The 27,754-nt window shown below is 38.5% G+C and overlaps 2 protein-coding genes across 4 annotated transcripts in view; one reads left to right on the top strand and one right to left on the bottom strand.

The window, feature by feature from the left end:
* The window catches only part of igdcc4 (immunoglobulin superfamily, DCC subclass, member 4), a 53,171-nt gene extending 43,567 nt beyond the window's left edge, over positions 1–9,604 (bottom strand). Inside the window, exon 1 of the mRNA XM_026172734.2 lies at positions 9,287–9,604. Within this exon, the coding sequence (XP_026028519.2) occupies positions 9,287–9,353 (67 nt within the window). The 5' untranslated portion in view covers positions 9,354–9,604. The remainder of the gene's footprint in view (positions 1–9,286) is intronic.
* Positions 9,605–19,429: 9,825 nt separating this feature from the next.
* LOC113025233 (secretory carrier-associated membrane protein 5-like) lies at positions 19,430–26,977 on the top strand. 3 transcript variants are annotated; one of them, XM_080299944.1, is made up of 7 exons: positions 19,430–19,627; positions 20,046–20,108; positions 20,206–20,325; positions 22,387–22,483; positions 23,436–23,537; positions 25,338–25,455; positions 25,818–26,977. In XM_080299944.1, exons 2-7 carry the CDS (start codon positions 20,102–20,104, stop codon positions 25,995–25,997), a joined length of 624 nt encoding a protein of 207 aa, XP_080156070.1. In that variant the 5' UTR covers positions 19,430–19,627; positions 20,046–20,101; the 3' UTR covers positions 25,998–26,977. The 3 variants fall into 3 exon arrangements, with proteins under 3 accessions (XP_080156070.1, XP_026028553.1, XP_026028560.1); XM_026172768.2 differs by having other exon boundaries at positions 19,433–19,627; positions 22,327–22,483; XM_026172775.2 differs by lacking the exon at positions 20,046–20,108 and having other exon boundaries at positions 19,433–19,627; positions 22,327–22,483.
* The last annotated feature ends 777 nt before the right edge of the window (positions 26,978–27,754 follow it).

Below are 27,754 nucleotides of genomic sequence, written 5' to 3' on the forward strand. Positions count from 1 at the left end.
CCAAGTCGGGATCTATTTATTCACACAGCAGACAGTAAACTTACAGGAGAGGACTTCATGGTAACATCCGTGGTGATGGTATGAAAACAGACTAAATGCAGACAGGAGATGATACACCTGCAAGGTAGTTAAAAAAAAACACAACCACGAAAAAACTAACTCTTTCTTTGATGCTTCTTTTTCAAGTGAAGCACATGTTACATTAAAATGCTCATGCACAAGGATCAGGGTTGAGCATCTCACACTATGTCATGATGATGAATGAGACTGTTATGTGGCGCTACCTGGTACACGCACTGAAGAAGGACAGACTGCACTGAGCAAGCGTCACGGATTACGCTCGCACCAGGATTCTCAGTAATGACATCTCCGTCACAGAAGAGATGTGCTGTGATCTTTAAATAATATAGTGCATTTGAATGAGAACTAAAGGGTGTGAATACTCAGTATGAATTCACAAATGACTGTTCAAGAGATTCCTAAATGTATGCTCTCTATTGTGTGATGGCAGAATATATTATTGAGTAATCTAGGAACTAAAGTTCAGCCCTGCTTTGAATTTCTAGTGGAGCTTTTCCCACCGTGGTAGGCACTCAGTATCACTATAACTCTACAGATAAACCAGCATCTTCCCACCTACATGGCCACCTTTAGTGTAACTCCTCCACTCTCATGTGACCAAGCATACAGCCGGGAGGAATGGAAGGAATGTGAATGCAGGTTGGTTAATCAAGTGAGCACAACGCGACCACTGACACTGTCATAAAAATGAGCACAGGAATAAAAAGAAGCTTGCCAGTGTGATAAGTAGAACTACGATCTAGTGGTCATCATTTAGTGTGGCTAAAGGTTCAAGTTTGCACAACACCTTAAGTCACTTACTTTGACCTGAGTAGCTCGTATTCCATTATGTATATCAATTACACTATGAGGTAAACCTCAGTGACCTAGTAAGCTAACAGGATAAAATTACCAGTTCTATATAGCATTGCAGTAAAGTCTCTATAATAACAGGTAGTAGTGTTGCTGGACAACAAATCAGAAAGAGCCTGATTTACTTAGATTTGATTTCCATATGTAACGGAGGTAAAACTCACTGGAAAAGCTTATATAAGAGAAAATTACTTTGAGCTCTTCACAATATATGTTTTACTGTAAGTTGTGAATTTTTTTACATGACTAAATATAATAAAACAAATACTGTATGTTCTACTTCAGATGATGAAAGAAAATATTCTATAACCTAAATGGTTACTATCTAAAATTAGGTTTAACCATATTGTAACGTAAGCCAGAAATGGAAAAAGACAGAGAAACTATGGACACTTAAAGTAAAATCATATAATTTCATCTCACACGTTGATGTCTGTTGCAGGCTCAAGATAGAGAAAGCAAATATTATTTGATCTATAAACTGTTCTTTTATAATACACATATGTATTCTTGGTGAAATTAACACCTCATTAGTTTACAAGGTCTTGTTATTAGATGTTTTAAGAGGTCACGCTATTCATAACTGAGCAAAAGCAAAAACAAAATACATTCTCACAATAACAACCCAACCCAAAAGAGCAAATCATTTGAATGCATAGCAGACAAAATCAAGCTCAAGGCTTCCTCTCCTTTCATGCAAAGATTTCTGTGCTTAAGATTGCTTTTCTGGCAGCATGAATAGGCACACACAGGGCAGCACAAATAAAAAAAATCAACATATTCACTACACAAATATACCCAGCTGAAACCCAGCCCAGGGCATCTTTAAATAATATGCATCCTAATTTAGCATCTGCTCTCTGGGGACGGGATCAGGATGCACACACAAATCGCAGCTGACACACCCACGCTTACACACAAGTGAGCGAAGCAGGCACACCGGGTGCACTTTATGTACCTTTAGCAAACACACACACGCGCAGATACTTAATTTAACGCTAATGTATAATTAGGTAGTCTCAGCAAGCACTGCTGTCCAACATGCTTAGATTTGTACCTCTCAAGAGAACTGCATACATATATTCACAGAAATATTGAAAGAGAAAACCAGAACATTTGTCCTTAAAAGTACTATTTTACATAATTTACAATTAAATCAGAAATTGCAACTTCATGCAATTACATGAAGGCACAACAGTGATGTTTTAAGAAAGATTGTATATACAAGATTGTGTATGCACAGACATTTATAATAATGTTAAAGCTGTTCCACCCATAGCAGTAACAGTGCAGCAAATTGCTAAAGTCCTTCTCCAGATGGCTTGCATCCATCTCCAAAACCAGTGCTTAATATTTTGTAGGTGCCATTATACTGCAGGTTTAACAACTGTCTCTAAGGTGTCCTTACAACAAAACAGAGGTGAATGCACTCTATACATTAAAGATGATGCTAGAGTTTAGGAGAGGCATAGGTGAACATCCCTAGGAGACCTAAAAGTGCAGGTCAGCATCGACTCCATCATAAAACAACCTTGCAGGAAATAAATCATGGGTTTCTTAAAGTTTTATGTTTTTTTGAAGTACGTACGTTAAATCATCCACTTCAGCTAAAGTTGTGATAGAAGTTGGATACAAAAAAACTCCAGATTCAACTCAAAAGTGCGACAAATAGTGCAGTGATAAATAAAAAATGACCTAGAACTGAAGAAAGACCTAGAGATCCTGTGTTTGTGTGTGTCTGACAGCCAAATCTTTGTGAGCTGCTCAACCTAACAGCAAACTCAGGATAATCTTTTAAAGAAATAATGAAACTGTCTCCTTTTTTTAATCTGAGTTGGCAAAAATTTTGTGTGTTGTTTCATGATACCCGGACTGTCATGAAAAATGTCATTCAACTTCATCACAGTCAGTGATGCAACATCTGTGACGGTGATGACTTCCCTGTGCAGGAAATGGAACTTTGTGATTGGAGTTATAATGTGAATTTTATATCTAAAAAAAACCCCCAATCTGTACTCTGCAAACTTCATAACAGACTTCTTACTGTGAGTCAGTGCCAAGCTGAAAATCTCTCCCCTTTGTGTAACTTTACATCACCATGACATTTAAGCTAGACAATGGACTTTGCACCACAGTACCCTGTTGCAGTGTGTGAAATAAACTGTTGACTTAAAAAAAAAATCCCTCCCACCACTATTCTTAGCACCGCAAACTCATTTAAGCAATAAGAGTTTTGCAGTAAAATTTCTATCATGAAAATATTAACTTTGTAACAAGCTGCTGAGATGACTCTGTCTGACCTGAGCATATTGGTGGAAAAAATCTGTTATTTGTTTTGGGGGGTTTTGAAACTGTGAAACTGACAATTCAAATGATTCCTAGAGAAATAAATCCATCCTCTGTTTCAGCATACGAGGTTCTTCTAAAGATTGCTCATTCAGGTAGTCTACAGAGATTTTTGAACTAAGCCAAAAATAAGACATCTACAATGAGGAAGTGCTGGTGGGCTGGCTTGGAGCCTTCAAAGGTATGCCAAGAGCATATCAGAGATGTTTGCTTATTTGTACAGTTTTTCTTACACGACTCCTTACACGGTTGTTTTGGGGGCTCCTTTATGAGCACTAGTAAGGTCAACATTACTACTGTAGCTTTCTATATAAGGTAACATTAGGTTAATACAGGGATGAGAAAGCTGTGGTAACTATAAAATAACCACACACATTAATTACTGCCAGTTTTGGCAAAGTCTAATAAGTGGAGAAGCCTGCAGCTTTTCACTGTAAACTTTAGGTCAGTGGTTCCGTAACCTCAGGGTTCATATTTCTTAGTCAGTCATAAATAACCTAGGCTCGTTTATCTTCTTTGATTGAACTTATTTGTAATAAAAAATCAGGTTGTTTTAAAATAAAACAAAGAGTCTATACAAGCCTCATCAGGTTAAATGTTAACTTTCATGATGGTATAATTAGAAAAACACTGAACAAGTATGACTTGCTTTCAATATTTGCCTCTAAAAATAAGAAAAGCACAGCTTAGGTCTGAAAAGCTGCATCTGAACAAACCACAAGACTTCTGGAAATGTGTTCTTTAGACAGATGAAACCAAAGTGGAGACCAAAGTTTCACCATAATCAAAATGCTATGTGTGATAAAAACCAAGCACAGTTTATCAACACAAACACCTCATACCATCTGTCAAGCATGGTGCCGGTGATCATTTGAGCTTGTTCTGCAGCCACAGGACCTGGGGGCACCTAACATTCATTGAGTTAACCACAAACTTCTCTGTATACCAAAGTAATATAGAGTTAAATGTGGGACCGTTTGCCCAACAACTATAGCTTGGCAAACTTGTTTGTTGAAAAAAATTTACTCTAACCAATCATTTTTTAAATGTATTAATTGACATTATAGGGTGCCGAGCTGTCATAGGAGCTATGCAGTCAGTAGGAATTAACAGCTAAAACTACAGCTCCCCTAGGCTTCAATTTACAGGCTTTACAGCAAGTTTAACTTTATTGTTTAGCTGTCGAGTCAACATTTCTATTGCTTAACTTTGTTTCTACTGCTCTCACAGAATTGTTTTCAGCTGATGCACATCCTTGGATTTGACAAGAAAGCACTAAAAACCTTGTCAGCACCAAACAGCAGACACGTGGTTTGGTGAACAAAGAGGAACATTTTCTTCTTGAGTGAGTGGAAACTAAAAACTAAACTAAAAGAGACTAAAAGTTGGGCTTACATTCACCAGATGATGCAACTTCAAATGATAAAGTTGCTCCATAAATTGTGTCAAATGAATTAAATCATTAAATTAATCTGACTGGGTAGTTTAATGGGTATGATACAGTACATGATGTAAATACACCTTGTTTTGATTAGCCTTAAGTCTTCTAGATATACACAAAACAGTGCTTCAAAATAAAAGCCCTACAACTTTTTTAAATCTTGGAACTCATTTGAACCAAAACTCATGAGCCACTCACAATCTACTTTGGGTCCAGCAGTTAGGAAACAATTCTCTAGCATACTTCAGCAAAATTTTAGAACATTTCTGGTCAATGTATCCAAATCAGTGATACAGTTTGTACTGTGAATGTACTGTGTCTACCTCTGTGTTTACACATTTGCTTGGTATGTGCTGACTTCTGTCCTGCAGGCACACTGGCTTTCACCCATAAAAATCAGGACAAGCAGTTTAAAGAATAATGGTGATTGATATAAGAAGAGAACATGTAAAAAAAAAAAACAACTTTCCTGCCTAATCAAGGCTTATGCTACTCTGTAACAAGTGCAGGGGACTGATGTAGGATGTCTAACTACATATGACAAAGTGGAGAAGCATTACAAAACTTCCTAGTGCAAAGATTTCCATTTAATAGGACCTGTAAAATGGTAAATTAACTCAAGTGTCATTCTTAGTCAGTGCCTAGGCTTCATTATGCCCTTTTCACTGTGTTTATATTCATCAAGTGCTTATAAAAAAGGGTAAATGCATTACAATAGTCAGATTCATTTGCTCATAAAGTCTTTCAGGACTGTGGATGTTGTTTAATTGTGTCTATTAATAACTGTGCAGTATTCTATGACTGTGAACACACAGACACATGGGCAATCTGGCTTCATTCATTTGCTTCTGATGTGTTAAGTGAAGCTGACAGATTTGCCTTTGATCTTTAGAAAGTACAAAACAATTCATTTGTACATGCAGACATGGCCCTTGCCCTCAAGCATACCCCTTTAGCTTCTGTCATTCTATCCATGGCCCAGAATTAACACTAACCTCTATTCAGGAACAACCTCAGGTCCCATAAACACCATCATCCACAACAGTAATGTATACAGTAATGTACTTCCTAAACATAGCAAAATTCACACAGAGGGGAAAATGACGGAGTTGTTTACTTATCTTGATGACAAAAAGTATAATTATTTGGTAATAACACATAATAAGAAACCTTTTAAAGCAGCGGTCCCCAACCTTTTTTGCGCTACGGACCGGTTTATGCCCGACAATATTTTCATGGACCGGCCTTTAAGGTGTCGCGGATAAATACAACAAAATAAAACTAATACCTGTACCGAAAAAAAGAAAATTTATTCATAACACATGTGAAAAGACCGAGGAAAACCGAGTAAACAATAAAAACGATAACAAAATAACGCTGAAAACCGATAAAAACCCTGAAAACCATACATTTCGCACCTGAACCTCAACTCTCGCGGCCCGGTACCAAACGAGTCACGGACCAGTACCGGTCCGAGGCCCGGGGGTTGGGGACCGCTGTTTTAAAGCATGTTGCTATCAGCAGTGCTAATAATTACAATTGTAGGATTTGATGACAAATGTTAAATATCACAATGGATCTTTAAATGTGAGGTTTTTGTTGATGCAATTGATGCAAAATACTTACAAATGTATGATTTTATTGAAATGTTTGAACTGCCTAATCCCAAAATGTCCAAACTCATAACTTTGCTGATATCACTGTACAAATAAATCAACCTTTTCCCAACTCTTATCATACATAACCTCCACACCAATCAGTATTTACTTGCAAAAGATTTCATCATCTCACTGTGACTGCCCACAAGTGTGGCACTCACTCTCTTGTCAAGAAGATCTCAACAGAAGTTATTCCTTATTCTGTATATTCTGGAATCTTCGAGGCTTGGTAATCTAGCTCTATAGCATTTGTACCCTCTGACCTCTTACTGCTATATCAGATGGAAGTCAAGGAGGCACACCTCTAAGTGGCCTGCTTCTTAAGGCCATCATGTACATAATTGAAGAATGAGTAATGGAGCTTGTGTGTTGAAACTACAGTATCTCAGAGGTAAGTGATGTCTGCCTGGATACAAGCATGGTTCTCATATACATGCATTCCATTACACTTGACTTTTCACTGCCACACCAATCCACCAAGCACCAAACTGCCTTATTTCTCATCACTGTTGGTAGCAATCACTGCAGGCCATAACATACCACAGCAGCAACAGGAAACCTTTCTGCAACTCCCACCAAAGGATAAACTACACAAGCTGAGACTAAAGTAAAGAAAGAGGCATAGTTTTCATGTAAGTTTACGGTGATATTAATAGCTTGTGTATTAGTGCCACTTTCCAGATGGAACTTTATGGTGGATCAAAATACCCCAACATGAAGACTGAATGCAGCCTCAAAGCATAACAGAGCCTCCACTGTGTTTTGCACAGTGATGATTGTAGACACTTACTGCTACACCTCTCTCCTGACCTCTTCTGTACATATTCATGATGATGACTCGAACCAAAGTTTTTCCTCCCTAACACCTGTTACCAACAATTTTCATATGAGTTCTTCTGTAATTTGGGATGCTTCAGCCTCTTCTCCTTTTTTTCTCTTTCACAGCATCCACAATATGCTGAGACATGCCTATTTTGTGGCAAATAACACTTTCAGAATCACTTTGCTGTTGCAAAAATACAATTTTCTGCCTATCAATCTGTGTTGTCTTTGGCATTTTTATAGATTTGACTAATTGTAAAAAAAAAAACTTTCACATGCCACTCTAACCTGCTCCCAAAATGTTTAATCTGTCCACACTGCCACACACATACATACATGGCAGGAGTTACATACTTTCTCATGTCTGACTAGGAGTTACAGTACCCACTGATTTCCAATCCTCTGCAAGAATTTCAGTTTCAGTCCATGTGTTTATCTTATAATCCAAACTCTCTGATGAACAAGATGGAAACAGATTATGAAATTCTGATATGATGCTCTTCTTGAGCTGAATGTTGCCTCAGTGATTTCATACAGAAATGTTCTGACATGTTAGACAGTCATTAGACAAAAATCAGAAAGTTGGGCTTTGGAATAAAAGGTTTTAAGGAAATCAAATGTTCTATCTTTTTTGTTTCCTGACCACTGGTAAGCATTTTACTTTATTGTTCAGACTGCTTCCATCAGGAAGGAGGTTCTGCAGCATCCGGTCCCGTACCAGCAGACTGAGAGACAGCTTCTTCCATCAGGCCATCAGACTGCTGAACACGTCATAGACACCTCAGCTTCACTACTGGAACTTCAACATTATGCACTCCACACTGTATATAAATGCCACTTGTTTTGCACATATTCAACTCTGTATATTTTATATATTTTATTATTATTATTATTATTATTATTTTATTTTATTTTTTTACTATTTAATTTGTAAAAATGTGTATACACACACACACACACACACACACACACACACACACACACACACACATAGGAAAATATTTAGTATACACATCCAGAAATGCATACACTATTATATATTGTACATATATTTATTAGTTTCAGGTTGGCCATTCTTGTATTTTGCTCGTTTGTGTTGTTGTGTTTGCACATCTCTGTTGCTTGTGGGGCTCGCACACAAGAATTTCACTCGCATGTGCTGTGCCAGTGTGCCTGCACATGTGATGTGACAATAAAAAGTGATTTGATTTGTGATTTGATTTGATTTATAAGAGCCACTCGTGTTCTGCGCTGGTCTTTTGTCATGTAAATCCGGTGACCAGACAGTCTCTCACCGGCTCATCGCCACCACTGTTAGCATTTTCCTCTTCAACCAGCCACAGCAGTTATTAGGAAATAAACTTTTTGCTGTACAGCTATCATATTCATTATGATGCATCCATCTTTAGATTTCTATAGATCATACAGCAATCTATAAATATGTAGAATACTTTTGATGATGTTACACTGTCTTCAAAAACCTCTCCCTCAACTTTTCTGAGCCATGCAGAGGGGGAAACCATAACGTCCTTGCGCACATCAGTGCACCGTAACAGAAAAAGTCCCCCCCCCCCCCCCCCCCCCCCCCAGCAGCAGAACATGAAACAGTGGTGTGCTGCAGGACATAATTCTATTTCTGAACGCACAAGCCCATCACACATGTTGTTATTGTGAGTCCGATTCCCTGGTTTGGATCCCAAACTTCCCACGGTCGCTTCAAAGCCCCTGGCCGCCCTGTGGCAACATTCAACAACACTGTGGCTACTCCTTGGGTAATGTGCTGCAACTTCCCATCGCCAAAGCTTTCCAGCGCGTCCTGAGAGAGATACCAATGAAGTACCCTAACAAAACACCCCTACATCGTGGGGATTAGAGAGGCCAAATGAGGTGAACACTGAATACGGAGGGGATATTGCACAAACTGTGCAAGGTGCAGATTCACCCAGTAGCTCATATCTGTTATCGCAGTCTACTTATGTTCTGAGTAACTGCACTTCAGAGTAATACGAGAGGTCCGCTGGCTCACACATGCACCATACAAGAAAAAAAGAAAAAAAGAAGAAGAAGATTTAAGTGAGCGCTTTACCTTGCTTGGATGGACCACAAAACAGCGAAAGAAGACAGAACAGCCAAATTGTACTCTCCACCGCCATGTACAGCCTTTGATTTCCACCAGTGGGGTAGCAGCTTGAGTCTATACAACAGCTATACCGTTATAGCGACATTCATATGCTGGAATCCGCTATTGTCTCCGCCGGTGCGTAAAGGAGTCTCTGAGAATGTTTAGGGTTCTTTGGTTAACAGTCTCCCTGGTTTTCCTAACAATAAGGTTGCATTAGTCGGGGGAGAGCCGTCGTGTCTCTCGGCGCTTCAACGCCATGTTGCGAACGAATGTTAAGTGTGTGTTGGCCGCGGGTCCTAACACAGCACACACACACACACGTGCGCGCACTTTCACGCACACGCACGTTCACCAGACACTGGCTGGCTGGTCGTCGCTGGAGTCCTGAAAAGCTGTCGGTGATTTTAACACACCCTTACTTCGTCCTTTTTTCAGCCCCATGCTTTCCACTAAGACTTTATTGGTCCGGAGCGAATGCGTTGTGAAAAGCACCTGAAACATCAAATCTTTCGAAATACATGTTTATTCCAGGCGCTCTCTCTCTCTCTCTCTCTCTCTCTCTCTCTCTCTCTCTCTCTCTCTCTCTCTCTCTCTCTCTCTCTCTCTCTTTCTGTCTAAAATGATGAATTCGTTAGAGTTATGCCACAGTCTCTGCAAGAGAAACACCAAGTGTGGAGAATGGTCTGGCTAAGTGGTTATCTGTAATGACTGCTAATGCGTTGCCCTGAATGAACCCGATGTCGGAGCCACTTGGGATGTTTATGTGCGCTCATACATCAAAATACACATCAAACGTTAACCTTAATCATGCAACATCTACACTCAGTCATTCATGCACGCAGTATTTCTTCGTTTTTAATTATTTTTCTCCATTTCTTGTGTGTGTGTGTGTGTGTGTGTGTGTGTGTGTGTGTGTGTGTGTGTGTGTGTGTGTGTGTGTGTGTGTGTGTGTGTGTGTGTGCGTGCGTGTGCACCTTTGTTACCTACTGAATGAACGCCCGTGTGTGATAAAGCTGGTCAGTGTAAAGAAAAAATGGAGAGCTGGAGAGACAAATGTGCACCCAAAGCAAGTGCAGCCAAGAGGAGGAGGTGAGGAGGAGGAGGGGGCGTTGGTGGTGTGCATCCCAATCAATCAAACAGCTCGCCTCCTGCTCCGGGTACTGGGGGAACCACTGACTTCTGCATGCAAACACATAGCAGGAGCCAGCTGGAGCCCAGCCTTCCCGGAGCAGACAAAGACTCGCCTCGTGCAGCGCGCTCAGCATCACTGACACCAGCAGCATCCGCACATACACTACCATACAGAGAAGCGCTGAAGGAAAAACATAAATAAAAAGCACATGCTTTACCTGTTACATGTGGCTATACAGCAGTCCGAGTTCACGCTATAGCTGCTAATTACACTGTAAAAATCCATAGCGCCACATGTAACATTTGATGTGACATAAACTGCTAAATTGCTTGCTTGAATGAAAAAGAAATACCACCGTGATTCATTGTGGGCTCAGCTTATTCCATAATGTGTGGTTTCAAAGATATAGTTGACTCTCAAACAGGATCTACAATATATATACAAAGGATTCTTTCTATAGAGGAAAGACAAGCAATCATAAAAGGCTGTAATGAAGGACTTCCCTTTGGTAATAATATCTTGCCCAGCCAGATTTCTGCTCTCAGTGTATTCATTTAATACTGATGGGAGATTGATTTGAGCTGATGAAATGAAATGGGATGGATGTATTTCCCAGGTGTCTGATTAAAGCAAATGTCTGGGCCATCGGATTATGTGATTGCACTGGAAAACTAATAGCACCGCTGTGTCCTCTGTGATTGTGGTCAAGCTGCAATTTCCCTGCTTTTCCCTTTTCCTTCCCAGCTGCTCTGAAATGATGAACACAAACTACCAGCTTCTTGCTAATTAAGAGTTTTGGATATGTGCCTCCATCAGTGACACTGTGTATGTGTGCTGAATGTGGACCTCTTATCAAATGAAAGCAGTGTGTGTGTGCTTAGCAAAACATGATTATACAATACACCTGTTTGTTGCATAATTCAACATTCATAAGTCTTACCTGGTGGAAGGGATGATCCCCTTTGCTTTAACCTATGTTTTTGCTTTTTCTTTTTCCTTAAGTTTAACCTGATTCCCTTAAACCACAAAACCAAAAGAACATGCAGCAGCAACAACTGAAACATCATCTGCAACTTGTTACCCAACAGACACAGCTGGTCACGCACTCAGACTGAGACTAGTTACTCTGTGATTGAACGTCATCCTCTCATTAAGTAGTTTTATCTGATGCGAAAATTGTGTGCTCTGGGAATTATTACAGAATGTCGTTCCAGCAGGCACAAGTTAGTTTTCACTATGAAATAAAAGCCAGGATACCAAAAGACAGAGCAGGCCAGCTGCTGATGAAATTATTTACACTTTTGATGCGTTGCCCACTGAGACCAATTAGGACAGTAAATTTGTCTGGCTTAAGTCAACAACAAGAGGTTTGAGTAGTTTATCTTGGCAGTAGAGGTAGGCTGCCTTTGCTGTGTTTCTTCGAAAGCAAATTAGGTTTTTCTACTACAGACAGTGTTGTAATTGGTTGGTGAGGAGCTGAGCAACTGCGCTGAACTCCACAATATGTTCATCTTGTTAACTGCTCTTTTTACATTATTGGAAAACCTTTTTTGTTTTTAATAGGTAGTCCACGCACACTGCCTCCAGGTTGGCATTTTTTTTAATCAAACTACCTCAATGCTGTTTGTTTGGTGGGTTTTTTTTGTAATATTAACATTAGTATTGTAGTCACCATTAAAATAAGGTTCTATATATATGCTTATACTTTATGTATGGTATATTTAGGATTTCTTTTTAATTTGCTTTCTACCAGTATATTAATGTTGCCTGACAAATATACTAAATATATCATCCTAAATGTGTATTAGAGCAAAAGTCAAAATAAAACAATGGGGGCTTTCTCTTTTCTGTCTATGAGCTACAGGCTTATTTATGCAGCCTGCCTCGTGATGACAACCTGTTTATTATTTATTAAGAAAAAAATACTGCTCAATTTACCGCTGTTGCATGTCCATTATAGGTACCCATATCCAGTCTGTGTGAACATAAGATAAGTGTATTTTTTACTTTAGGGAAAAAAATACACTTCCTTCAGTGTTTTTCAAAGAAATGTATACTGATATCATCACAAGGTTCATTAGCTACTCTGTGGTCCAGAGTAGCTAATGTGGTTGTAAACTATTCATATGCCAAGATGATGTATGCACCATTACAAGTAATTATTGTGTGATAAATATGTATTTTGGTCTTTATGAAAATGCATTTATATGACCAAGTAAAAGATTTGGAAACTACTATTTCAGTTATTTCAAATGCTTATTTTATTACTGTCATTTTTTTTTAACCAGGGTGAGCTATGCTGTTTTGTGGTTCATTATATACAGCAATCAATAAGACTGTGTAGCAGTCAGTTACCGCCACAATTGCTTTTTTGCTTCTATTATTATTATTATTATTATTATTATTAGTAGTAGTAGTAGTAGTAGTAGTAGTAGTATTAATTAGGAGTCATTTGATCAAAGAAGTATTTAAAAAGGCCAGAAAATGATCCTGTTTTCTACAGCAAGGCTCTGTTTAGTTTTATTTAACCATGCCAGTATTAAAGAAAGTAGTAAGGAAATGAAAGCAGTTTTAATTAAGTTAGAACAATTATGACAAAAACATTACTTTGCTTCTTTCCCACATTGTTCATGTCCTTGTCTCTAGACCACTATGGCTGGAGTCTTGAGGCTGTGTGGTTTGTGTATTTAAATGCTGAGTACAGTTGCCCCCACAGTGACTGTCTGTCATCGTCTTCAAGGTCAGAAACACTCAGTTCCATCTGACAGCAGAGAGTCTCCTGAATAGGTAAGGAAATACCAGAGAAAGACTGACAGACAGTGCCCCCATCTGGAGTTTCCTGGCAAATGATCACGTCAGTCCCAGACTTTTACTGCATGGTCCATGTCAATAGTACATATATATGTAGTGTTTTTTACATTTCAAAAACTACAGTTGTCTGTGACTTCTCCTGCCTTTTTCTCCGATTAACTTTGCCTTCATATAATTTTTAGATTCAACTAAACCTTTATATTATTTGTACAACTAACGAAATTGTACATGCAAGTATGTCTTCCACTTCAAGTTGGGTTTAATCAACTACAGTGAAATGTTTAGAGAACAAACACTGTATGTTACAGTCCATGGTTCATGTTTGTAAATGAGGTTGCTGTATGACTGCCTTACCACAATGCTATTCCACCTCCTTCCACTGGAGGGGTGCCCTCCACATGCTTGGTCTGGAGGAAAGTGTCTCCATAGAAACTAAGACAACGGTGGCACATGGGCTTAGAGGCTGACTGGGCAAATGGTTTTTCTTTTGGAGGACAATGACACCAGGGTGCACTGGCGCTGAGTTGCAATTGAGAACATCAAGCAGAGATATTGAGTGTCAAACAACAGACACTCATTTTTGCCCAATTTAAAGTGCATTTACACACCCAGTAATGAAGATAAATAAATGTATTCATGCATTCAGTACGATACAAGATGACTAGTGAGTGTTTGTGCACTATGCTGTGTGTGTGTGTGTGTGTGTGTGTGTGTGTGTGTGTGTGTGTGTGTGTGTGTGTGTGTGTGTGTGTGTGTGTGTGTGTGTGTGTGTGGTGAAGGCTTATACTTCCACCTTTTAGTTACATTTTTAAATGAAATATTAGCACAAAATTGAAACAAAGTCTAACAGGTTACTTTTTTTTTTCAGAAAATAAAACACACTTTTAAATGAATAACATATAACCTATCATTTACCCATACAAATGTTTGTCATATTTATGGTTTTCTTTTGGTTTAATTACAAATATAGGAAGCAGAGAAGAAATTTTCACTCAACATAAGCATTTATGATAACATGTCATTGGATCCTTCATTTCCTCTTTTATGCTTCTTATCCACGTTTTTCTCTCCTATCTCTGTTATTATCTAGTTAATATCCTGCCTTTTATCTACACCCTAATCAAGTTGATGACAAAACATGACTTCCCCAAAAATTGCCCACTGTGTTGCAACAGTATCCCGCTGGCTAATCTCATGTAGGGAAATCTGACCACCACTCCATAGAGGAAGCAGCCCCTCTCTTAATTAGCTCAAAAGGTAGACGGAATCAAAATCTCATCTGAAGATTATGGGGGGGGGGGGGGGGGGGGGGTTGTTTCTTAAAAAGCTCATCCTAATGACATGATATTAATGTCATCTTAATGACAGGACTAATAGGATGAGCCTGGGTTAGAATAAAGATGATTGAGGCAGAGTGAGGGATGGAGAGACAAAAACAGACAAAGAAAAAGGAAAACGAGACCACTCACAGTCGACTATACTGTACATTTCTTTGAAAGCCCAATACCATGATGGCCTTAGAACCCCCTCGCTAAGCTTGTCTAGACTGAAACTGCTTCAGATTAATATTAATGAAGTGAGAGGACAAAAAATTACAGAGGTGTGGAGAGTGACAGTGTCAGATGAGAGACGTGAGAAGGGACAGCTTATTAGCTTTACATCTTTAGCAGGCTTGATTTGACAAGTGATGGCAGTTGATTACAATTTAGTTTTAATGATATGGTGATATATTGCAGTTCTTTTTTGTTGCAAAGAGAACACTAATTTAGACTCTTATGGCATAAGGCAGATCTGTCTGCTGGCTCTGACAGCTAACACTAATTTGTTTTCATTTACACAGCTACTACAGTTCAAGACATACCCTAAATTAAATTTGGAAATCCAGCGTTGCACTTTCTGTGTCATATAACTGTTTCCTTTAAAGGGTTAGCTGCAACATGGCTGAAAACAGTATATAGGTATCATTTTCTGAAGTAAATTATCCAATAACAACAGTACAACACACTTGTAATAATAACATCACAACAACAAGCTTAAAATTGGATCCTGTATATCTAAAAGAAAATCTTGATTTTTGAATGTTTTCTATTTGATGTCTGCACTTTTTATTTAGTGTTCATTTTTACAACTTATTACACCCATGAACAAGTTATCTGTGGTATTATCCACAGCTTTTACAAAAGACAAGTTACTGTGCTGTAGGAAAACATTAATGTATTATTATATTGTCATTTTCAGAATAAAAGTTGTCATAAACTACACACCAATTATTTTCCTTCCAATTTTGTAAAAATTTCTTGTTATAAAATGACATCAGGAGCACACCAGCATGTGATTGACAGATTATAGCAGTTTCTGTGTCTCTTTCTTACAAATGCAGTCTTATTTTTCTCCTCAGCTGCTCCCATTTAGAGATCGCTACAGCGGATCATCTGCCTTCATCTCTCCCTATTCCTAGCATCCTCCTCTGTAACACCAACCCCCTGTCCCTCTTCAGTGCATCTATGAATCTTACTCATTTCATGACTGCAATCATGCCATTTTTTTCTGTATCAGCTAACTTCAGTTGATTTTATGACTTTGGTATTATTGTTTGAATCACTTTAGTGGTTTTTGTTGCTTAATTAGGAAATAAATAAAGCCTTTTATAGAGGTACACAAAGACAGTCTTTTGTTCTGTTTTATACTTCTCAAGAATTAAATAAAGACTAAATCTACAACACACTACGGTTAGAATTTATTACTATTACATCAGCCCTGTTTTTGGAAATAACTACCATTGCAGTATGCTACCTTGACATATTTTTTATTGTGAAAAAATATTTCCTGGCCCACACTTGCCTAAGAAAAAGCAGACAGAGAAAAATCAAATTGAATTTACAGTGGGGCAAAAAAGTATTTAGTCAGCCACCGATTGTGCAAGTTCCCCCACCTAAAATGATGACAGAGGTCAGTAATTTGCACCAGAGGTACACTTCAACTGTGAGAGACAGAATGTGAAAAAAAAATCCATGAATCCACATGGTAGGATTTGTAAAGAATTTATTGGTAAATCAGGGTGGAAAATAAGTATTTGGTCAATAACAAAAATACAACTCAATACTTTGTAACATAACCTTTGTTGGCAATAACAGAGGTCAAACGTTTACTATAGGTCTTTACCAGGTTTGCACACACAGTAGCTGGTATTTTGGCCCATTCCTCCATGCAGATCTTCTCGAGAGCAGTGATGTTTTGGGGCTGTCGCCGAGCAACACAGACTTTCAACTCCCGCCACAGATTTTCTATGGGGTTGAGGTCTGGAGACTGGCTAGGCCACTCCAGGACTTTCAAATGCTTCTTACGGAGCCACTCCTTTGTTGCCCGGGCGGTGTGTTTTGGATCATTGTCATGTTGGAAGACCCAGCCTCGTTTCATCTTCAAAGTTCTCACTGATGGAAGGAGGTTTTGGCTCAAAATCTCACGATACATGGCCCCATTCATTCTGTCCTTAACACGGATCAGTCGTCCTGTCCCCTTGGCAGAAAAACAGCCCCATAGCATGATGTCTCCACCCCCATGCTTCACAGTAGGTATGGTGTTCTTGGGATGCAACTCAGTATTCTTCTTCCTCCAAACACGACGAGTTGAGTTTATACCAAAAAGTTCTACTTTGGTTTCATCTGACCACATGACATTCTCCCAATCCTCTGCTGTATCATCCATGTGCTCTCTGGCAAACTTCAGACGGGCCTGGACATGCACTGGCTTCAGCAGCGGAACACGTCTGGCACTGCGGGATTTGATTCCCTGCCGTTGTAGTGTGTTACTGATGGTGACCTTTGTTACTTTGGTCCCAGCTCATTCACCAGGTCATTCACCAGGTCCCCCCGTGTGGTTCTGGGATCTTTGCTCACCGTTCTCATGATCATTTTGACCCCACGGGATGAGATCTTGCGTGGAGCCCCAGATCGAGGGAGATTATCAGTGGTCTTGTATGTCTTCCATTTTCTGATGATTGCTCCCACAGTTGATTTTTTCAGCTCTTTGGTCTTGGCCATGGCGGAGTTTGGAGTCTGACTGTTTGAGGCTGTGGACAGGTGTCTTTTATACAGATGATGAGTTCAAACAGGTGCCATTCATACAGGTAACGAGTGGGGGACAGAAAAGCTTCTTACAGAAGACGTTACAGGTCTGTGAGAGCCAGAGATTTTCCTTGTTTGAGGTGACCAAATACTTATTTTCCACCCTAATTTACGAATAAATTCTTTACAAATCCTACCATGTGAATTCATGGATTTTTTTTTCACATTCTGTCTCTCACAGTTGAAGTGTACCTCTGGTACAAATTACTGACCTCTGTCATCATTTTAAGTGGGGGAACTTGCACAATCGGTGCCTGACTAAATACTTTTTTGCCCCACTGTACATTGTGTGATCAACTCACCAAGCTTGACTCTGACCCGAGATGCATCATGTCAGATACTTGAAGGACACTTTTTTTTTTCGTCCGCCTCCTTCTTTGTCTGCCTCCGCTGACTGGCTTCCTGATACTGAATACTGTTGGAGGACACCTTTTCACCTGCCTGAGTCTTGCTGTTGAGTTCAGCGTATCAAACTGAGTCGTCTGTATCAAACAGTGTCGGGGGCAGCCTATACTAAAGATGTGATGACTTCTGAAAATGTCGAGTTGAAAATGAAGTGAACAGACTGAAACATTATCCTGGGGAATTTGCTCATTAAAGTCAAGATTGATCCCATGGTTTGCATCATAAATACTTCACTATTAAGTAAAATAAACAAATAGATGCAGCCTTGTTGGTGGATCTTTGCATAATATTCATCATAAAAAAAAACAAACGAATTCCCCTCTGAAATCGTCAGCTCTTTAAATGACAGCAACTATGCAAAACTATGATCTTTAATCTTTAATTTTTGTTTGGAATATTAAAGGTTAATGAAGCAACTATGCAAAACAAGTTTGCATAGTTGCTTCATTAACCTTTAATATTCAGAACAAAATTAAAGATTCATGACGAGGAAAGAAATTCAGATTCTTTATGCTTTGTAAGGTCTCCAGGCTTCCTTTAAAACTACGCCCCACAGTAAAACCATGGTTCAACAAGATAATGCCCCACTATGAACAACCTAGTAATGCAGTCCTAGTATATTAATCACAGGTAACATTTAGTGTCGATTAAGTGCTTTTACTTTAACATGCATTACTATGCAAAGGTCATGAGCCACCCCTCATTTATTTATATTTTCTCATCATTTTTAAAATGTGACCTGACACAGGATCTGAGAGAACAGATGGATTATCTGGTCTTTCAGTTGATCCACCGAAGCCTCATCAAAAATGGTTTCAGTGGAAGGTGGCTGTCAACAAGCCATTCTAGAAGAATAAGGAGAAAGGAATGGGACTTACCAAATTACTCAAGTAATGAACTGAAAATCTGACTGTAACTGTGTTAAAGAAGAAAGGTGACCATACCAAATATTGGCGATCAAGCTCGTTACAATTATACACACTCTGCTTTCATATAATGTATGTATGTATGTTTGCACTTTTTCTTTAGACCCGAGTTAGACCACTGTACCTATTTCTCATTTTTCTAACAAAATATAGAAATAGAGAAATTATCTATACTTTTACTTGGGAAAGAGTTTAAAGGTATCCTGGAAGGCAAAGGTAGAAGAGATCGTTTTCCTCCAGTGTCGGTTCCTGCAGTGAAACAGCACCCCCACCTGGAGAGCTGAAATCATTTTAGTGTTTAGGCGAACAACTATCTCAAGCTTCACGCTTAGGTTTAGAAAGGAAAGTGTCCCGAATGGTGGTGTTACACCACGCAGAGTTTGGTAAAGCTGGATTTCTACATTATGAAGGAATTCCCTCTTGTCTTTTTTTTTCTTTTCTTAAACAGCGTACAATTATATATATATTTTTAAACATCGCCACTGCTGATGTGATTAGAGGTGTGACCTGATTAGACGTTTCCAGTTCACAATTAATGTATGCAAGTTGCTTTAGGACAACTGTAAATACTGAGGAGGGTGGTTAACGCCACTTTTGTTTTAGCAGCGTGTTCAGCACCATGGACAGAGAGCCAAACAATGATTGGGTCAACAATACAACGTCAAGGATTAGAGTAATCAGGCCATTGGTCTGAATCAAAGTGACAGCAGATTGAAGCACGGTGATTGGCCGACAGACAGCATAGTTAGGATCGATTCCTGTAGTCATACAGAGCAAAACAAAGTCTTGAAATAGTTTAACAGTTTACCTGTAGATTCCGTTCGATTGGATTTCATCTGTTTAAAGCGAAGGTGAAGCTTCGGTTGTAGAGCACGTTAAAGAGAGGAGCGGCTGCTCTCTGGAGGAGGTAAGCAGATTATGTTTCCTGCCGAATCCGTAATTCCTGGCTCTGCAGTTCAAATACATGTGCAGGGAATGTGTGTTGGAACATTTCATTCGATGAAATGCGGCTTGCTTGTTGATCGTCACTGGGTTTGGGGGCAGATTGCCTGATTTATGTTTCTGTTAAACCGGAAGGACTAAAGTGTTATCAGCACCACTGGGACATGACTGGGAGAGCACACACATTAAATCCCCCGGCAGAATGTCGACGGAGACGTGAATTTGTAACATTCTCCTTCCTCTAAAGTACACTGTGTTTATGTGGCAGCGATGTAGAATCCATTCCTTCACCGGACTTCCTCCGTTGCCAGTGACATGCAGTTGAAACGCATGCAAAGTGCTATACACACTATATTAATCTAAAATGTTTTCTAACTTCACAGGCTGAAAAGTCTGAAAGAGGGATTACTCGAAACAGCAAGCTTTACAGTATTTCCCAATGGCCGGTCAGTAAATAAACTGTGACGAACTGAAGTCAAAATTAAAACATTACTCACCCGGATGTATTTAGTGTTATAACTGGTATTGAACTGTTTATTGCAGAGCCAAATTTCCCCCCACTGCCTGGATTCATTCCTCTCAAGCCGTGTTTCTACCAAGACTTTGAGGAGATCCCTGAACAGCATCGCAGCATGTGCAAGAAAATGTACCATCTGTGGATGCGTAAGTGAATAAAACTGAAGTTATATGTTATATGTTATTTTTTTGATTGTCATGATGCAAAGCTGTCATGAAAATGCAACTCCTATACAAACTTCCGAGCTTATGTTTCAAGAGAGAAACTCTTTTTTTCTACCTTGGCTATAACAGAAAAACAGAAAAAAATAATTTTCCTGAAGGCCCCATAAAGTGTCTTATCCTCTGTGATCAGCTGATGATAACAACTATGAAACAGAAGGGCAGTGGTTTACAAGGGTCCTTTAGGTCCAAGAAGATTTTTTATGGGCTGTGGCTGTAATGTCCTGACTGGTTTATTTGTTAATGAGTCACAGCACTGACCAGATGGCCTTGGTTTGAGCAGAGCAGTAACAGTAAAATTGTGTTGAACAATCTTTGCCAGGAGCAGTTTCATCAAAGTTTACTGCACTATAAACATGAAGTACAGTGGTGTTTGCGACATTGCTGTACTCTGAAACTTCCTGCCTGTTCATGAATTCATGTAAGAGAACTGAGGGCAGGAGGAAGGGTGCGAAAGAGCTCAAAAATGATGTATCACTGACACAGGAGTCAGTGTCAGAACTGCTATAAGGAGCAGGGCAATACACCAATACGCAGTAAAAAGTATTAAAGGTGAAACAAGATTGTTAATACTTGCAAACAGTTTTGGTCAAATGAGACAAGTTCAGAAGTGAATTTTGTTAGTTGGGGATTTGGCAAAAGGGCCATATTGTGATAGGGGTAAGATGAGAATCAGTAAGTGTTTTAAGTAAAGATAGGGAGGGATTCACCAGTAAAGACTGTGAATATAAACGGTTAAAAAACATAGTTTAACTGTGACATTTTCAAGGGAAAACTGTAAAGAATTTATAATTTTCTTTATCATCATTGCATTATATAAGAAAACAGATTAAGAGAATCCAGAGAAGTTTTTGACCACAAGGGACGAGGCTGAGAATCAGTATGGGAAGGCCTGCAGTTCAGATCTGTCACCCACTGAAAAAAATTGGTGCATTGTGAAACAAAAAATACAATAAAGGAGACCACACATTTTTGAGGAGCTGAAATCTGACATCAGGCAAGATAGTGAAAACATGTAGCTATGAAAGCTACAAGGGTTGGTCTCCGCTGCCTCTCTAACTCATTAAAGAGATTGCTGCTAAAAGAAGAGGTGATGCAACACAGTTGTAAACATGACTCTGTCTTGAAATGTGATACAATAAATTTAAAACAAGTTCTAAAATCAGTATTACAAAAACAAAACCAATCAATTAGTTTCAGCATTTGAGATGATTTTTTGTGTATTGCAGAAAGAAATACATGTTTTAAATGATTTACAAACATTATATTCTTTAAATATTTACCTTTTAGGTGCTATTTTTTAAAGAAAATGTTATAGCAGGAAATATGCATCTGTCACACTGAAGAATTTATAATTGCTCTAAATTTCTTTTTGCGTGCGACTTAAAAAAAAAAAGATAAACATAAGCAGGTATTGAAAGTCCCAATCTGCTCAGATTTTTGCCTTCTGCCATGATGCACACACGGCTTGTTATTTTTGTGCTCGAGTACTTTTTCTTCATTTAATTTGTGAAAATCATTCTAAGCTAACAGGAATTTTGCTGTGCTGTGCATTGGGGAAAGTGTTTTCCAAATAGCTGTCATGTGCCACCTGTGCAGTGCTTCACTTTTTTCTCTTTTTCTTGTAAAGTTTTTCAAAATTTCCCCAAAGACCAACATTTGAAACTGACATAGAGTTCTTGTTTAGTTTAAAAACCAAAACTGGAATGTGAATGCAGAGGCTGAAATGGAGCCAAGTGTTGGTAATAGAAAATGACTTCAGCTAAAAAGTTATTTGTGGCTGTCTCCTCTTTACTTTTCCAAACTGGTCCATAGTTATGCATGTTTATGTATCAGACAGGTGTTTTTTAGGGCTTTTTCTTTTGCATCAATGCTTGATTTGTTGTTATTGTTGTTGTTGTTGTTGTTGTTGTTGTGTTCTTACAGTTAACAGTGCCACACTTGTTGTGAATCTTTTTGGCTGCTTTGCTTGGATGTTTGGTGGAGGTGGTGTGACAAACTTTGGCATGGCCATCATCTGGGTCCTCATGTTCACTCCTTGCTCATATGTCTGCTGGTTCAGGCCCATCTACAAGGCCTTCAAGTAAGTCAAACATGAAGTAATACAATAATACCAAGCACTGTTTTTAACTATGTTAGTTGGAATGAAGTTGTTGTGTTATGTTTTAGATGTCATAGTATTAAGACCTTTTAAATATTATGTGTTATAGTTTCACACAAAAATAGTTCATGGTTGTTGTTGTTTTTAGCCCAAAATTAAGAGAAGTCTTTGAGATGCAGCTTTAAATGAGAGGTACAGATGTCTTTTCATATAAACAGGAAAAGGACATGAAATTTAACCCCTCTGGGTAAGGACCCAACTCTGACAAGGCAGCTCAAGATCCATCTATGTCACGATTCACAGGGAAAGAAAGAATTTTCCAGTTGTGGATAGCTCCCTGGGTCACTTCAACACACTATTCCATAGAAACAGTTAGCATTTGCAGTACATGAACCTTTCATAAATTGTTTATAAGATGAAAAAATGTATATATACTCTTTCATTTATGAACATGAAAATTGGACATTGTTAAATATGACAGAAAACAAACATAAAACAAACTCACTCTGAGTCTTACATAGATTAAATGCTAACGAAGCTGAATACACATCTAAAATAGTGGTCTGCTCTTGTTTTGTCTTTAAGCTAATTTGTCCTCCATTTTTGTAAAGTGCTGAGTAGCAACAGAGATAAATGTCCCTTCAGGGACAGAAGGACACTCAGAACATTCTCTAACCTTTCGCTGAAGGGTAGTGCAATTTTCATATGCTCTGCTGACATGAATATATTGTCTCATGCGCTGACACACTACATGGCAGCAGCATGTAGTTGCTGACTGGGCTGCCAAGAGAGATGTTGATGTCGAGTAGGGGAAACTGTCTTTGTTTAAAACAGTAGATGATGCAACATGTAGACATACAGTATATAGCACTAAATTTAGCTTCACAGATGTAACTGCTTAATAGTCTTTTTTTTTTTTTTGTATTCTTCACAGGAGTGACAGCTCTTTCAACTTCATGATCTTCTTCTTTGTGTTCATGGCTCAAGTTGGGATTAGTGTCATCCAAAGCATAGGCATCCCAGGATGGGGAGTATGGTAAGACTGGGCAGAAGTGTCAGGCACAACTTCACTTACTTTCAAGGTGCAGAGAAGAGTATAACGTCTGAAGAGAATAAAGCTCCAGCAACACTTCTAATATAAATTAATAACTTTATTTTTTGTTTAACATGTTTTGGGTTGTTGGCTTAATGGTAACCCTAACGAAGGTTACAAACCCAAACATGCCTGTCATACTCAAAGAGCAGACGGGACCCAAACGCAGACTTAGAATGCAGTTCGTGAATTTATTTTCAGCAGGGGTGACCAACCTGGGTCAAGACACCTGAATCAAATGATTAGTTCATTACCAGGCTTCTGGAGACTTTCAAGACATGCTGAGGAGGTAATTTAGCCATTTAAATCAGCTGTGTTGGATCAAGGACACATCTAAAACCTGCAGGACACCGGTCCTTTGAGGCCTGGAGTTGGACACCCATGATTTACAGTGATGTGTTACAGTGTCTTTCTGTGGAACCTCCACAGATCCTATGCACAGTATACAAGCCGATGGTCAGATAGATTTCACTGTCTTTAGACTCGATAGCAAAACAGTTCACACTCACACGGAAAAATCCTCTTTGAGGAAAACAGAGAAGACTCCTTGAAAGAAGAGAAACACACAAGGACCCAGCTGATAAACTTACAGAACAGGAGTGAGTATCTACCTCTACTGAAGGAATTTTCTCAGTATTTGAAGGGAGCTGACTGATCACCAGATGAGTAGTAGGTGAGTTGATTACTACAGGTGTGCCAGGCTGGAGGGCGGGGCCTAAGAGGATCACACCTCTGAAAGGTAAGGTGTTGTTACCACACACACACACACACACACACACACACAAACAAACAGAGAGAGAGAGCGCACCAAGGTGGAGAGTGAGAAAGACTGACAGAAGTACCAGGAGGACTGAAGCACTATGACAATGTCGGTCAAGCAATATATTGTTTCTGGAGCGTTATCCTCTTCAGAGTCACAGTAAACTATAAACTTATATACTACTACTTATATATGTCATATACTGTATATCTAATTTGTTTACATTTGACTTACAATGTTCAAATTTGGAAAGGCATATTTTTGTGTTTATTAATCTATTCAGATATTTGTTATGAAAATTACAATTATATTTTGTATAGTTAACTGTTCTGACACTAAAACAATTTAAACTTAATTCTAAAACAATAAATGGTATTACACAAATGCCACAGACAGTTTGGCAGACATTTTTACCAGCATACGTGAATGTTTGACCAATTGCTGTGCAAATAAATCTGAACATTAAAATTGGACATTGTTTAATATGTCAAAAAACAAGCACAAAAATTAAACAAACAGTTAATCCCAACAAGTGTGTTTTAGGTGCATAAATAGTTTAAGTTCAGGTTAGTTGAGATGTATTTTTGAAGACTTTGTTGCTTTCATTAACATGACAGTGATGGACCATCAGATATGGCCCTCGTATAACTTTTATGATAGTCCTGTTATTAGATTTTGAGAGGCTGTTAAAGCAATCCTCAAAATGTCACCTTACTCAAGCTGATGATCACAAATTAATATTATGACAGTCTCCATAAAGTTTATAAATGTCACCATGTGCAATTCCATACCCTCATGCATAAGCTATAAAACTTTTAAACTTTATACTAAAGTATTTAAAGTCTACAAAATCATTGCCATTTGACAGCCTGATGTTCAGTGGTAATATGAGTCAGTCCAATAGCAGATTCCTGTAGCGTTAAGATTCTAAAATTAAATCCTCTTTTTTTCATTGCCGTAATGGTCCTTTCTATCTTTTTCAGTGGTTGGTTGGCTACTATCTCCTTTTTCAGCTATAATATTTTGATCGCACTGATCATGCTGGTCCCTACAATCATGTTCACTGCTGTGGCCTGTCTGTCCTTCATTGCACTCACCAGGGTAAGACTTTTACTGGTGCATTACTTCAAGGGAGGAAAGTAGATAGGTATTTCTTATAAAGGCTAATTCTATTAAATTGAATTTTTCAAAAATTATTTATCTGTAGCTTCAAGGCCATGTTCATTCCAGAAATTTGATTAATTTTATTCATTCCTGCAGAGCAGCACTGTTGGGTTTACCACTAAAATGAGAATCCTTTTAAGTATCTACAGCACTATACAAATGGTTTAGGTCTACAGAATTAAGGATTAGGAAATAAAGTATCTAATCTATGTCAGCATCAACTTAAGTAATTAAACCTACTTTACTTTTAGTCTATAATTGCTTCTTGATAATGACTTGTTATTCCACTTTGAATGCAGATCCATAATTTCTACCGGGGCAGTGGGGCTAGCATGACTAAAGCTCAGGAGGAATGGTCCACTGGAGCCTGGAAGAACCCTCATGTCCAAGCAGCAGCCCAGCAGGCTGCCATGGGTGCTGCAGCTGGAGCAATGCAGGAGCAGTACTCCAGCCCGCAATACAATGAAAACCAGATGTAGAATTTCAAGACAGAAGGTCAAGGACATGAAGTCACAGCAATGCCAAAGGCTGAACAACCAGGCTGTGAAGATCTTAACGATCTCTATTGACAGGGTTGATTCTTAAAAAGCAACTCTTTCTTACACTATGCAAACAAATAGCTCTTAACATATATAGGAAGCTGGAATTTTGCCTTCCTCTATTAAAGGACATGCTAATCATTTGTAGTCTTTTACACGTGTTTCGTATGTGTTTTTACTCTTCAAATGAAAGTAGTTTTCAAGACGTAGTAGCTCCATTCTATGAGTTGGATATTAATATGTCAATCTGCATGTTTTTGTAGCAAGTTTTACAAACGAGGTCAAAAAGGTTATAACCACCTTTGAAGTATTTAAATGAACGTATTATTATACTAATGTACTGTTAGAATGATGAACTATTTAGGAAGTTGCTTCATCTTTTCTTTTTTGACTTAAACCAAAGATCCAGTGTCACTTTGCAACTTTATATTAGATGATGCTACTCTGTAAAATCTAACTAAAACCTCATTAATGCTTCTATGCAGTTCATCGGGGATTGCACTGTAAAATCAAAGGAAGCTGCAGTACTGAATGGTGTATAACTGTTACAGTAAGAAAGAGTATTATTACAAGCCTTCAGGTGGAAATATATTTGGAGGGCCCTCTTTGATGTCCTTGGTGCTTCTTGTTGACATGCTTATTTTCCACCAAAAAGCATCAGATTTACATCACAGGTTTAAATGAGTTGTAATGGTTATTTTACTTTTAGAAAAACAAAAAGCATTAGATATCTGACATGTGTTCTGATCTTCAGTTTGTCTAGAAAAGTCACTGTTTTGTATTGAATGTCAATTTAGGGTGTGCCCATTTGTAAGATGCAAATGTACCATTTGCCAGAGAATCAGCCTCTTGCTGTTTGGCAGGTTGACCACAGAGAGGCGCTGATGGTTTTAGCATGAAATAAAAAGCTCCAACACTTACCAATTACCTTCATTTATCCTTCACAGATTACAGTCTGCACTTATTGTATTGGGTTATTTTGTCATGTGCATGTTTTAGCTGTAAGATTCTTTTTTGTTGTTGTTACATGAATCACACACAAACTTGTATGGCCTGCTGATCAGGCCACATAAGCAGGAGTAGGATACCCCCACAAGCCCAAGAAGTGGAATATGGGATTAAAATATTATTGCTTGAAATCATTCCAGGTACAGTTGCTGGTGAATGGCATGGATTGTCACTCCAAATTCAATGTATTTATTTATTATTTATTTTTTTTAAAGAAGGAAACAAGAGCCCTTAGGAAGCTTCACTGTCAGGTATCATGATGAGCAAGCAAACACATATCCATTTTATGGCTTGTAACAAATTATGTTTCCACTGGAAATATATACTATATATACTGGCATGGTGATACTTTACAATACAAAAAGGATTTTCTTTGGCTGAAGTGAAAGACCAAAGTGCACCAAACTTTACTATATAAATGCAGGCTGTTAACTTTGTTCTAAGATTTTCCTTCCACTGATTGCAAATAGTTTTTCATATTATTATTTTGTGCTTTACTGAAGGAGGTTGCTTTGCAAAAACTCTATTTGTTTCCTGTTTGACTGTTTTCTCATATTTGCCCCATTTAATCAAGACGTTGTACTCAATCATTAAAATGTGATTTTAAATCGTTTCCAATACATTACACACAGCAAATGGTACTGCGGCCACCAGTAGCGGTTTTAGGTACGGGCGACACGGGCGGTTGC

Source organism: Astatotilapia calliptera, chromosome 1 (genome assembly GCF_964374335.1).
Source record: "Astatotilapia calliptera chromosome 1, fAstCal68.1, whole genome shotgun sequence".
Taxonomy (NCBI): Eukaryota; Metazoa; Chordata; class Actinopteri; order Cichliformes; family Cichlidae; genus Astatotilapia; species Astatotilapia calliptera.